We start from the raw sequence: 14,436 nt of genomic DNA, 5'->3' as shown, positions 1-14,436 counted from the left end.
TTGTCGGTGAAATGGTAGAAGATGGAAAGGTGAAGTAAGAAAAAATTGGTATTTTGGAAAATGTTGTAGATGCATCAACGAAGCCACTGAGTGCTAAGAAGTTCAAATGGTGTGTTGGTTCTATGGGCCTTTAGTAGCTGATAGAGATTTGAATCTTGATAGGTCTTTGACAAGTGTGCAAATGTTAGGATAAATGTGTCTTAACCTTTGAGTCCATACATAATGTTTTATTTATTTATTTCTTTTAACTCACTTAGAAGTCCTAAAGTTAAGGAGTTGGTGCCATAAGTTGCTACGTTGAATCTATGTCATGATTATAAAAATTACTAATTTGGTGGGATAGCCATGAAGAGTTAATGTTTGGTGATTTTTATTTATGGTGGAGCTCATTGTTGACAAGTGGTGTGAGGTAGGTGTTGTATATGGAATGGTGACTTTTATGGTTGAGTTATGCTTTGTTGCAACAAAAGTTTCTATTTGCAATGTGTCATTGGTTTAGCATGTTGACACCACATTCCTCTTTGGTATAAGAGATGGTTTTGGAAACCATTGGCTCTTTTCACTTGTGCAGCTACTTTGTGTGGTTAGGTTAGATATCTTCTAAGGAGCATTTATTTGTCAGATATTCTCTAGATTTCTCTGCTACTGTGATATCTCTCAATAAGAATTGGCTCAAAGATTGTATTGTCAATGTTGTTGCTGATAAAACAATTGAGTTTGACTTTTGGAGGGTGGGTTTATTTGTGAAAGGGTTTTCCCATGTATATTTGGTGTTGGAAGTTTATATGCTTAAATCTGATTTTCCTATGTGTTTGTCTAGTTTGCAATAGCTCAAGGGTTTGTTAGAAATTTCAGCATCATCTCTCCTGTTAGATTTAGATTGGAAGCATTATTCTACTCTTTGGCTTCCTTTCAGTAAGTATTGTTTTCTACCATTTCAACTTCTAGTATCCCTAGCATGTTACAACTTTAATGAAAGACTTCGTAATCTTCCATCTACTAATAGAACAATCCATTGAGCGAAGTAGTTTTTTCCTCTGAGTAGTCCCCTAGTCTCAATATCCCTTCATCATTAGGTTCCATCTCTCCTTCCATGCTACAATCTTCCCCTTGGACTAAGACTTTGATAACAATTCTTGGGCTATTGCCCAGTTTAACAGTTCAATGACATATTTCTTCCTTGTCACATTGAATCGAGAGTGTGTTCTTCTTCCAATTGCAATTGGCTTTTGTTGTAATGAGTCACCCACAATTAAGGAGGGCATCCTACTCCTTTCTTTCTAGTGGGATGATAACAAAGTCAAGAAAGAGCTATTGGGTCCCTATAATAACCTTTTGGGGCATTAACGTTCCAATTGGTTTATTGCAATGCTTGTCGGCACCTACCAAATAGAAGGTTGGCGGCCAAAGTGTTGGCTTGCCAAGGGCCTTCTATGTCTCTTCTGGTAAAATATTTATGCCAAATCCACCATCCACATGGTGTTGGTCATTATATGCCCCATGATTTCCATCTCAACTAGTATCAAGGTCCTTCTAACACTGATTATTAACAACATTAGATCCATGTACCATTTGTGAAAGCATTTGTCCAACTGCCTTCCATGGGCTTATCGTTTTCTTGACCACCATTTCTGTCACCTACATGGGTGATTGTCACCTTTAGTAGTGGTAATGTCTCTAGGAGGTCGCCACCTATAGTTTGGTATGATGGCTTGCAGCATCTCTTGTTTTCTTGACCACCATTTCTGTCACCTACATGGGTGATTATCACCTTTAGTAGTGGTAATGTCTCTAGGAGGTCGCCACCTATAGTTTGGTATGATGGCTTGTAACATCTCTTGTATGATATTTACTTCCAATGTTAATCGCATGGGAGTAATAGCAATGCTAAGTTTTCATTCTGTCTTTATTGCCCATTCAATATTTGCACTCGTCCTTCAATCTCGCTTTCCTCATGCAAGTGTTGGGGTACATGGCTTTTTTTGCCTACAATCTTCTAATTGCCAAGACTTCCTCCTTTGGATATGTGATGTCTACCATGTTCATTTCTTTCCCGTAGATGATCAGCATCCTTGTGGTTGCCTGGACCACAACGTTTGCACAACATGCTTCTCCCTCCTTCCTTGCTTTGATAGTCCCATGTGAAGTGGCCTAACTCATTGCATCTATGACATTGTATCATGGTTCGTCTCTTTACGTCCTTTTTGGTGTGGCTTCTTGGTGTGGTAGTGTTGATGTTATTATTGCTTCCTCATTGCTTGAAATAGTACCCACCAGGCGAGGCATTAGATTGTTGGTCTCAGTGGTGTGGTGGGTGGCATTGCTTGTTCTCCTCAACGGGTAGTGTTGATTGCATTTAGTATGTAGTATTTGATCATTTCAAAAAAAAAAAACAAAAAAAAAAATCCTAGCAAAAAATCAGACTTAGCAAGAATCCATATCCAAGGGAGCCTATTAGAAAAGTCACCATCAAATGCTTAAACAAACAATACTAAAAGTTTGCCATGAGATTTCATTGATACCATATTCCACATTCAACACAACTAAGATGTGTTCAATACTCAAAGGTCTTCTCTAGAAACTTGAGAGAAATAAATTCCCAGAGGCAATGCACAAAAGAAATTCCATTTGTTTCTACAACCTTCAACACTACTCAGACCTATTAGGAACCCTTAGATGTCAAATTGTAGATGATTTGTAGCCTTAAAGCAAGAAAATTCCTTGCAATAATCGCATATTAATTACATAAAACTAGGCGTTCCTCTCTAAGACCAGTTTTGTGCTAGAAAATAAATGGCACATTTTATTGTCCCCTTCCTAAACTGCCCTAGAAGCTGTCCTAAACCACAATTGCCACATATTAGGATTAGGGTTCTCTTAATAAATGGTTTCTTTAATATGTGACATAATGCAAACAGTACTCAAAAATAAATGAATTCTTAAAATAAAGAGAGTATATCTTCATCATTATGCAGCAGTTAAGTTGTATTTCAATTCCAATTATTGAGGACGTTGAGTGATGAGGCATGGTAGTACGAAAATAATGTGAGTTTCTTTAATGGCCATCTTAGTTATTTTAGGCAGTTTCTATTTCTGTCTTCTATTTACATATGTTTCATTTAGAAATATCGTAATGTAATAGCCTATAAAATGTAACTTTGCATTCATTATTAAATATGCAATTAACATTACATGATATCAGAGCATGTAGATGGGATTTCATAAAGTTTGGCGAATTGTTAAATAAAAGTTTGAGCCTCTTTGAAAGATTTTCTAAATTTTTTTATTCGATTCCTCATGAAAAAATAGCTATTAGTTTTTGAAGAAATTTCTTGGAATTTTTTTTTTTTGAGGGTTGAAGAAATAAACTTATGAGCATTTATCTGCTCACTATTCGTGCATTCATGGGTGTCATTTGTCTGCTGAAAGCATATTTTTTATAGATGAGATATAGGGTTTTCCTCCTGCGTGACCTTTTCATTAAGAGGTTTTTTTGGCTCGCATCTTCAAACTAGGTGCTTTTTTGTTCATATGCTGTTTTTTTGCTGTTTGAGTAATCATTATCTCTATTCATATGCAGTTTTCTGAGCGTTTTTGTTTTTCCTTTTTTAAGCACTCACATAAAAAAGACAAGCTCATGTTTTTGCACTCAATCTGTTTGCAGCTGTTTGGATTTTGTCTAGTCGTCGGTATTTGGTATGTCATTATCTCATGATTTCTTCTCTAGTCCGATGGGAAGTTTTGCAGGGTTTTGGTTTGCTTTTTTGTTCGAAATCTAGGGTTTCGCATTATTATTTTTCAAAACCCATGGGTTTTTGGCCATTCTACATATGTTTTGGATAGGGTTTTTTCACTTGTTTTCAAGAAATGCAAGGGTGGTTTTTTAATCTGTTCTAGGTTTTGTACAATTTTTTCCACAAAATTGCTTTGTACAAGGTTTTTGCTTTATGTTTCTTCAAAAATTGTGATCATGCATTTTTTTCATTTTTTGCACAATTTTTTTACACCAAAATCGTGGGATCTTTCTATATGCAAGAGGGTTTTCAATTTTTTTTATAGAAGAAATCATAACTAATGTTTTAAGGTTTTTGGTTTTAATCAAATTTTCTCCACAAAAGTCATGGTTTCTTGCAGTCCGTTTCGAATCATAGTATTCATTGTCAAATGTTTTTGGCAATTATTTGAACAAAATTGTGGTTGTTTTTCTGAAGTAGTTTGGTTTGGCAATTTTCTCCACAAAATTGTGGTTTAGTTTGAAAAGTCGTGCTTTGCATTTGTAGCTCCAGGGAGGGATAGTTTTGTTACCCAATGTTAGGTTGGAGGGATTTTTTATTATCTTAGTCATATCTGAAAGCTTTGCAGGACCAGGGAGACTCTTGACAGTAGGCTCGTTTTGCAAAGCGTTCTATGCATTCATGACTAGAGGGAGCCAGCCTTCTATGCACTGTGACCAAAAGACCCGCAAATTGTCTTTTGTAGGGTAGTCAGAATGATGACCATTAAGAAAGGGTATTAACATAATTTAGTGTTTCTTTAATGGTGATCTTAGTTAGCTTAGCTAGTTTCTAATTCTATCGTTTGTATGTTCATTTTGTTTAGAAACATTGTAATACCATTTCCTATATAATGTAGCTCCATTTTCATTATCGAATATTCAATTAATATTGTAGGAAGGTTGCCTAAGACAATGATTTCCTTCCATATGGTCCTCTATTCTTTTACGGGTGGAGTTATCGATAATTACTCAATAGTTCCCCAATGTAGGTTTTGGAAAAGGACTTGCAATAGGGTGTTCTTAGTGGTGATCCCTCTCATGGTGTAAAAGGCAGCACTCAAAGCTATCCTAACTGTCATTGCCACATGGTGTCCTTAGCAGTTCTCCCTTAATTGTAGACTCTTTGCTCACTCTCGTGACAGGCTATTGCAAGATTATATTCATGTTTCAGTGTGTATTAACATCAAACAGAGATGCATTATGTCATGTCCCCTCTTTAGTCTGACTAGTAGAGTTATGTGAGTTAGCCTATCATAGGGATTTCGTAAGCTAGTAGTTGTGGATAGAGACTCATATAGGATATTCAATGACTGGGCTTGACTTTACAAGCAGTTGGGAGCTAGTTGGGTTCCTTGATTTTAGGGGGTATCCCTACATTTTAGGAGGATGTGGCAGTTTCTAGATGTGAGGTTCCATGGGACCATTCCATGTTTTTAGTTTCAAGATGACAAGGTGTGTTCCCTAGTTTCTAGGATCATCCCTAGATTATAAGGAAGAGACTGCAAGTTGACCCATCTCGTCCGATGTCATTCACAGACAGGAGACATGGTTAGTTTCACATTTATTTGGTTGGTTTGGGCTTTTAGAGGTAAAGTGGGGAATATTTTAGTATATTTAAATATTTCCTAAGTCAACATTTAAATAATTTAGAAGAAGGCTATTTATATAGCCATTTTAGAGTAATAAGGGGAATATGGCTTCGTTTGGTCAGATGTGCCCTTGTGTTATAACTCGTTGGAAAGGTCTTGAATTATTATAAACTATTTTCACTATCTGGAGACTTTTTTACATTGAGTTATGACATTTTAATAAAGTAATATTTTTCCTATAGCCTAAACGCCTTTATTTGGGAAAATGTTAATTTATTATAAAGTACAAAGTGTAATTCTCATTTAGGTTTCAATTTGTACTTGGGAGGAGTTATAAGGAGATGAAGACCTAATAGTTCATTATCTTTTTCCATTTTGAAACTTATGAATAGTGAAATTGCTCTGGAAGGGCAATTTTGTGGCTTGAAACGAAACTCTCAAGTGTGGACTGTTGGGACGCAAATCTCAATAGGTCTTGGTCTTGGTGATTAGAATTGTATTTCATTGCATTCAAATTGATAGAGGAAGTGATCGATTTACCTTGGCATTATCATTTGAGTGGAGTAGGGCACATGCAACTGGGCGGCCAGCTTTTGGCAACAGGCATTTCCTTGCAACAGCTTACGTGGGGGTTGGAGAAGGTCTTTTCTTCATCACTGGACGCCATAGCTTTCTTTTGGCATTTGACAGTTTATTGCAGCAATATCTTTAGGGTTGAATCGTTCTCAAAGCATCTCCCTATAGTTGGTGTTGATCCATGTTTAAGACAGTATTGTATATTGGCAGTGATCTCTTTGAAGTTAATATATCAGGTTGCTGGTTAGTTTGGGTGTGTACTATTTCAGAATTTAATAATGAAAAAAATTGCAGCATATGTTCACATTTCTTAAGTGCTATTTATTTTCTATTTGTTATGCAATTATTTTATTTCCAAAAAACTCCAAAAAACTGAAAAAACAAGGAAAAGAAAAAAGAACTCAGAATTCAGCTAAGCTCATTCAGTGGTAACGAATTCTAGTCATAGATTCAGATTTTGAAACAAACGGTAATTTCTATGGTCATCGGAATTGGGAATCTTTCACATTATAAGTTCATAGAAATAAGCTAATCATTGATTCTACATTATTGATAATGGAATAATATAAAGCTACACCCTAGAATCAGATCTGATTTTTATATTCTGTAAATGTGATAATCGTTTGTCAACAGATTATCGTTATCAGTAATGAGCAGATATTGATAATGTATATTCTCCCTTAATTGCAGACTCTTTGCCCACTTCCTTGTGACAGGCTATTGCAAGATTATATTCATGTTTCAGTGTGTATTAACATCAGACAGAGATGCATTATAAGTTGATAGAAATAAGCTAATCATTGATTCTGCATTATTGATAATGGAATAATATAAAGTTACACCCTAGAATCATATCTGATTTTTGTATTCTGTATATGCGATAATCATTTGTTAACAGCTTATCCTTATAAGTAATGAGCAGATATTGATAATGTTTATTATGCTATGGTAATCAGTCATAATCAACAATGCATTATTAATCACGGTGTGTGAATTTATTTTACATCTACTATGCTATATATAAAGAACTCAAACAACAGTATGAAGCTGAACTGCTGTATATTTAATATCTGATGCGATACCCTCCTCTTCCATGCTTCCTCTCACACACACATCAAAAGGTCACACTCTTTTGAATGGAAGTCATAACTTTTCTTATTTGATATCCTTTCTTGAAATCATGCCTCTTAAAATAGCTTTATTAATTATAAACAAACCGTAGCCTTTTGAAAATGCTTGGTGAATTCTCTAAATTGTTCCTTTAGGAAATCACAGCTTTTGATACATTTTGTTATTTGCCTGCATCGGTATATTAATTTCTTCTTGTCTAAATAATTCTCAACTCGGCTGTCAAACTTCTCACGTGATTGCTGACCTGTTTGTACTAATGAGTAATGACTATTGCCTTTGCTATGTACTCGGTTGACCTCAAAAGAAACTATCCTGTATGATGGATAGATCTCTTAGCCAAATCGGCTCATACTGATATTCTACCTAGCCAGGTCGGCTCTGTGGAATAATTAATAATTATATTATCCTCCTGAGCTGGGCTGGTTTTTTAAATAACTATTATTACTACCGTACCTATTTCTGATATTAGTTGGCCTTAGAGGCTAATGCCCAGGTTTGGCAGTTGCATTATATATTTACTATTGCTGCTATTTATAGTAGTTTCACTTCTCATCTACTTCATGAAGACAACTATTTGTTTAATGTATTAAATTGTACAGAAATATGTGATCGGTTATGATTATGAGAAATTTCTATCAACAGGTTCATAGTTAATGCTATCATTTAGGCAGGGACATGACACACGCCTAAACCCTCTTCTGATATTCGAAAACTCATCGCCTATCAACAAGAAATTCCTTGAGCCAATACCCAAAACCAAATAAAATCACTCCAAGAGTTTTGAACATAAATGTGATTCTTTGTGTAGCTGGAATTGAATGGTCATCATTGAGAAATGTCTCCTAAATCTATTGAGAAATGTCTCCTAAATCTCTTGAAAAACATTGAGATGAACCATAAATTAGTAATTACACCAAAAATAGGAAACCCAAATCAAATACCTTACTATTTTACAATATGTTCATCAAATCCTTATCACCAAACTTTGAGCAAACACTGAAAAAATCTTAGATCAACAACCAGCCATGGTGGATCTTGCAACGCCAAAATTGGGCCTATTGAAGAGGGTTTTCGTCCTCAACAATCCAAAGAAGAGGTCTCCAATTTCAGTTCAATAGCATCTTGTTATGTGTTCTCAAGTAGAATGAGAGCACAAATCCAAATAAATGAATTGAAGGGAGAAGTCAAGGCAAGTTCACTGAGTTACCACATTCGGTTGTTCAACCCCAAAGTTGAGAGTGGGTTCGTTCGGAATGCGGAAACGGTGCGAATTCGACTAAAATTCGAGTTTTGACTGAGAAATTCGCTTCCAAATTGGTCAGCAAGACCCTGCCAGAACTTAGAATGAATTCTTATTTAACTTTTAACTATATTCCCTGCAAAAGGTTCCCATATAACTTTCAAAAAAATCTTATGTATCCAAAGGAGGCTTGGGAAGAGAGAATTTGCAGATTTTGCAATTCTGGGAAAGTGGAAACTGAACAGCACTTTATTCTAGAATGTGAGGCCTACAAGGATAGCAGGGATAAGTTTGCGGATACTATATGTGACAGTTCTTGGCATAACCTGTTCAACGAAGAGTACATTGAGCAATTGGGGGGGCTCATCATTAGTCTACACAAGAGGCGAACAGCGCTACTTAAGTCTGCTTGAGTTGTCTTGCTGTCCCATAGGCTATTTTTGGCCTCGTGGACGTTAAAATTTTATCTATCTATCTATCTATCCCTTAGCCTGGGCGTCCGAATTCGAGACACTCTTTGAAATATTAATTCACTTAAATATTTAAAAGTCACTTTTAGAACACAAGTGAAACTATAAAAATATTTTTTTATCACCTTAGGTATTCTCGCCAAGGCACCGAAAACAAAGAATCGAACATGAAGCCAACTAGAGCCGATTGATAATCGCTGAAGCTGGCATGAGCACATACTATAAATCTAACTCACAGTGTCTGCCGAATTTTCGGCTTGAGGTTCAAAATTCGGCGAACCCATAAATTTTTTTAAAAATTCCTAAATGTTCGCCCAAAATTCGTCTACAACTCTTCAACATTTTTGGCCTTCTGCAAATCATAGACGGCGGCTGTCTGCAGCTCTTTTGTGCTCTGCAATCCCAACTTCCGTCCGTCATTTTATGACTTCTGCAACTCTGTTTGTGTGTCTGCAAGTCGCGACTCTCGTCCAAAATTTCCTGTTTATAGTCTTGTACGTCATTTCCTATATCCGCAACTCCACACTCTTGTCCGTCACTCTGTAAATCCTCGTCAACCCTGTTCAGATCATCTTCTGTAACGACTATTAATAGTTACGAACTTATTAAGATTTCTATCCTATGTTTTAAAAGGTTGAGTTTAGTTTGAATATAATTTATTTTAATTTACATTTATTAAAATTTAATAGAATTAGAATGTTTACATTTATGTTACTATTTGTAATAATTTAAGTTTAGTATTATTAACTTAAATTTACAATTAAAACATTAATGACTTATTTGTTTATCAATATTAAACTATTACAGTTTATTTTGTTAAAATATTAATAACTTATTTCTTTATCAATATTTAAATTTTACAATTAATTTTATTAAAATGTTAATAATTTATTTCTTTATTAATATTAAAATATTACAATTTGTTTTGTTAAAATATTAGTAACTTATTTCTTATCAATATTAAAATATTACAATTTGTTTTGTTATAACGAAACTCAAACATATAATAATAAATAACATTTTTTTTTTTAAAATATTATAAAGCGAACACTTTTCGAACTTCATCTGAATTTCATAGTTGTCGAACTCAAACTTGAACCATGTGACTTAGCTATAAATAACAGTCTTCTCCAAGAACCAAAGAGAAGGAACCCAGAAATATTGGTCCAATGCTTAGGCTTACTAAAAATAGAAACTTTTTCAAAACCCACTGAAACTAAGAACTGAGCTCACTAAGAACACTGGAAACCTCCCAGCGTATCGGGAAACCCACGGTAAATTCTGAAAACTGGCTAAGCTTGTAGAACGGGATGGCTTGAAATTGGGAACATTGCTTATTACACAAAAGAATGATTGTTGTTTTCAAGGAAGATCACTCAATGGCACAATGTTAAAGATGTGAACTGGTTTATGAATAAGAAAATGCACCTAAGTTTGACTATTATTTGAGTCTCCAGAAAATACGTTTTTCTTTGATTTGTCACTTCGGCATTGTGGGTTTCTGATTTTGTTGATTTTAGAAGCCTAGATTGTAAATTGCATTTTTCTACTATATATATTTTAGTACTTTGCAATTGAGTTTTTAATTTAGCCGCACCTTTATATTTTCGGTTTAGCTCAGTGAATATTTGTTTCAGTATCAGGAAGATTCTGCTCATCCATTACTAATCTCTATTGTTCCTTCTCTAATCAGAATTTATCTGAGCTGATTACTGTTTTATGCAACTGTCCAATGACAGGGATCTAGTTTGGGGCAGTTCTTCCGACAATATCTGGAGACAATCAAGCTGAATGATGTCCTTGTATGGTTCAATATTTTCCTTTGTTTTGCGAATCCATTCTCTTGCTGTTTATATTATGTATGCATTCAATGAGAAGGGAATATTTATGTTAGGGGTCTGACTACATAGTTTTATTATACAAGGCACCTTGATTGATTGTTGTACAACTTTATGCTTCTGCTTACTAATGAAACCTTATTTTTATGTTTCTCCATTCTTGGAATCCCTCGTTGCATGTGAATTATCATTATGGTTGAAAAAACGAAGTGATCCTAGTATCTTTATTTGTGATTCTAATTGCAATTGGCATCTGCATCTTGTTAAGGTGAACTGGAAATCGAAAGATCTAAGCTACCTATTGGAGGTGAGAAATGTGTACAGAAGCTATAATGAGTATAAGGTTTTCAGAATTTAGTATTACATAATTTTATGTTTTGAGTCACACATAGTTGCCTATCTTATAGTTTTATGAGTCACTCATAGTCGTTTATCTGAATGCAGGAAAACTACAAAAAGTATTTTGTTGAACTTGTTTCAAGTGCAAAACCTGTATATGGGGAGGATGTTGTTCGTAAGGCATACGATATAGATGGTGACGTGCTGATAGAATATTCAAATCAGGGACACTTTGAACAAATTGCACGGCAGTTTGGGATCTTTGAAGAATGGAAGGTAGATTTTTCTGATAACATAAGTTGAACTAAACATGAATCGCATTATATGTTGGTTTGTATTTTCAAAGTCTGTGTTGTTAATAGCTTTTGTAGGTGTTTTAGATCACTCAGTTTCTAAATTGATCCTTTATGCAGGATGGGGTACCAAGGACTGCTTACAAAGGAGTAGTAGTATTCAGATGGCAAACACCAAGACGAATATTTTTAGTTGGTCCGCAATCTCTAATAGAACTTGGGATCAAGTAGGTGGCTGGAAAAAATGATTGTGCTCTATTCTTTAAAACCGTATAGTTATCCTGCAATTCTGTCAAACAGCAGGTGGCTTTCCTGGAAGACGAAGAGAGTCTTAAAGTTAATGAGTATTTAACCATTATAAAGATCGAGTCAGCTGGACAACATTTTCTCAGATTGAAGCAGTTATTTGTATATCCAGGAGGGTAGCAGCTGTCTTCACGTTCAGGAAAATCTAAGGTAAAATAGATACAGGGAAAGGTTTCTTAATCATAAAGCGAAGCGCAAATATGGTGGTAGTGTCAGTACTCTGAACACTTGCCAAAGGCACGAGGCTTATTATTGCAGTCTTCTTTTTTCACGAGTGGCCTGCCCAGCCATCAGATGGTGTGATTCTTTTCGACAGAATAAAATTGTATTGATATTGTGATCAATTTGATTTTCCAAGTCAGCATTTGCTATATTCTACAATGCCTGGTTTTTGTTCAAATCCTCGTCTTCAATGTCTGCTTAAACAAACAATTTTTGCCTATTTAATGATATGAAAATGTGTGTTGTTTCATGCAATGAACACCGATATTGTAATAATAATAAAACCTTCGCTCTTAGAAGGTCATTTAAATGTATAGACGAACTGTACGGGAGCGCAAAGCATTAACAAATTCAATTTGCTTGTTTGCGATGTGAAAGTAAGAATATCAAAAACTCAGGAATGCAGCATTAAGAAACATTTTATTGTACCACTGCTAAAAAAATATATTGAAGTCAGGAAAATTGCTCGATCAGTTTCTTAGAAGATGCAATATGGGAGAGATTCAAAATCATAGATCAAGATAACTGTAACATTAGGGTTAAAGACCAATCATGGATGAATGTAAATAGAATTTTGAAGTGATATAACCAGAATATTAGAGTACGTTTGAGAATGCAGCATTGTCAACCGAATTATTGTAAACACTGCACGGTCCACACGAATATTTTCAAGTGAGGAACTAACTCGAGTGCATTTTGAAAGGTGAGAGATGAAAGAGCAAAGGAAATGTAAGATCAAAATTCATGATCATCTCATCGGACCAAACAAATGTGAACAAAATTCTTGTCTTAATTCGTATAATATTGTTTTTCTCTAAGCTTCGGGAGTCATGGCTCTCAATTCTGGCATCTCGTTTAGGGTACGTATGATTTAGGAATTGGAATTTAGAATTTCGGATTTGGATTTCTGAAACTTATTTTCGAAATTTAGTTTAGGATTGTTTGGTACAAGTCCAAAAAATATTTGATATTCTGAATTTGTTATTTCCAAACTGTTTGGTTCAAACTCAAAAATCTGACATTAAACTTCTTGGGCATCAACCAAACAATTCGCCTGCAAGCGATGAAAGAGGTAGCATTTTTTTTCACTGTGAAAGCACATTCTTGAGAATACAAGTTTGTAAATATGAAGACATGTGGTCTTCAGGGGAGTTGTGTGCAGTAAGAAGAATGTGTAGTGCATCCTTCAATTGGCTTTCTATACATAATGCAGTGAGACTGAGAGTAGTGGAATATTTTGCATGGCAGGAGATTGTGAAGACGAAGGAAGCGAAGGCGTACTAGCTGCACGTTCCTTGGGCGCTGAGGTAAACAGTGCTGTTTTGCTGTTTTGGTGCTACTGTGAAATCGTTTGGGCCTGCAATGCTTTCTATCTTGAGAATTCTCCATGTTCGTAGAAATAACAGCGAAATCCTCACCATCAATTTCATTTTTAAATTTTATTTTTTTGCATCCTAGGGACCTGCAATTATCTGGGGTTCTCATTGTTTTATCAAGGAATTCCCTCAATAATGAATGTTTTTTTTGCTAAAATAAACAAGTCCGATCTCTCTCAGGAATGAATGTTTTTAATTAAACAAGGCCAGCTACTCTGGTTATCTTCAAGATGGGAAGTACTGAAGCTAAAGCTTGCAGGAAAAGCATTAGCAAGATGAAAAATATTCCAAAGATCGCCACAAGTCATCAACTATTTTGATTACTCAAATAACAAATAAAACACTATAGGCATATATCTATTATGAAAATGTAAATAAATTTATGTAAAGCTGACCTCAATTTTTTTTAAAATTTCAATCAATATCCAGTGCTTAAGTTTGTCAAATTGGATTAAATAGGAATTGGAGCAATTCTACATATTTAGATGGAAGATCAAATTCTAAATCTAAGGATAAATAGGGAGTACCAAATTCTAATTTTTACCAATTTGAATTGTGAATTTTGCGCACCCAGATAGTGGATTAGAAATTTTTCGGAATTACAAATGCCAATTCCTATCTAATCCAGCAACCAAATTGACCCTTATTAGGGTAATAAGGGTCCGTTTGGTTGTTGGAATATGATTTCACAATCTTTGATTTGGGATTTTGGAACTTGAAATTTAGATTACGGTTTTGGAAATTTGATTAGGGACTGTTTGGTTCACCAAGAATTTATTATGGGAATGCGCATTTCCTTTGTTTGGTTGCAAATTTTTGGAATTGGAATATGGATATATATATATTGTAAGATGAATGGAATGTGTTTTTAATACATCATTTTAGCATGATTAAAATATACCTTACACATGATTTTAAAGCCATTATATTTGTTGTCATTAAAATTGTGCTAAACATGGAGATCTTACTCCACCAAAAGAAAACTACATAAATTTATAATTTATTGTGATATTACAAAAAAAAAATCATCGAATATTTGTATACAAAATAAATATATCAAGTTAACTCATAAAATATATAATAAAGTTCTATCTTTATTAAGCTTGTTATCACATAACGTTTCATTATTCAAGGGCAAATAAGAGGTCAATAATTACACATAGAAGGCAGTGTAAAACATGTAATAAAGTTCTATCTTTATTAAGCTCGTTGTCAAATAAGGTTCCAATATACAAGGCTGAATAAGAGGTCAATAATTACACATAGAAGACAACATGAAAA

At 34.6% G+C, this 14,436-nt stretch overlaps 1 protein-coding gene and 1 long non-coding RNA gene across 3 annotated transcripts in view; both read left to right on the top strand.

The window, feature by feature from the left end:
* LOC149538966 (alpha-1,3-mannosyl-glycoprotein 2-beta-N-acetylglucosaminyltransferase-like) overlaps positions 1–12,134 on the top strand; it is a 209,073-nt gene extending 196,939 nt beyond the window's left edge. The window contains exons 15-18 of one of the 2 annotated variants that reach the window (XR_016356149.1): positions 10,521–10,583; positions 10,830–10,926; positions 11,064–11,234; positions 11,372–12,134. Coding sequence is in view for 1 of the 2 variants with exons in the window: in XM_089800356.1 (XP_089656482.1) it covers positions 10,521–10,583; positions 10,888–10,926; positions 11,064–11,234; positions 11,372–11,482 (384 nt within the window). In the remaining variant the exon portion in view is untranslated. The remainder of the gene's footprint in view (positions 1–10,520; positions 10,584–10,829; positions 10,927–11,063; positions 11,235–11,371) is intronic. The other variant, XM_089800356.1, reaches the window with a different exon arrangement.
* Positions 12,135–12,863: 729 nt separating this feature from the next.
* Positions 12,864–13,591, top strand: LOC149538965 (uncharacterized). Its single transcript, XR_016356148.1, has 2 exons — positions 12,864–13,086; positions 13,336–13,591. It is a non-coding gene; the product is annotated as an uncharacterized LOC149538965 (long non-coding RNA).
* Positions 13,592–14,436: the final 845 nt, after the last annotated feature.

Source organism: Cupressus sempervirens, chromosome 9 (genome assembly GCF_028749045.1).
Source record: "Cupressus sempervirens isolate cs-2001-9-10 chromosome 9, ASM2874904v1, whole genome shotgun sequence".
Taxonomy (NCBI): Eukaryota; Viridiplantae; Streptophyta; class Pinopsida; order Cupressales; family Cupressaceae; genus Cupressus; species Cupressus sempervirens.
Note: the sequence above shows the minus strand (reverse complement) of the source record. Positions and strands in the feature narration are given on the sequence as shown.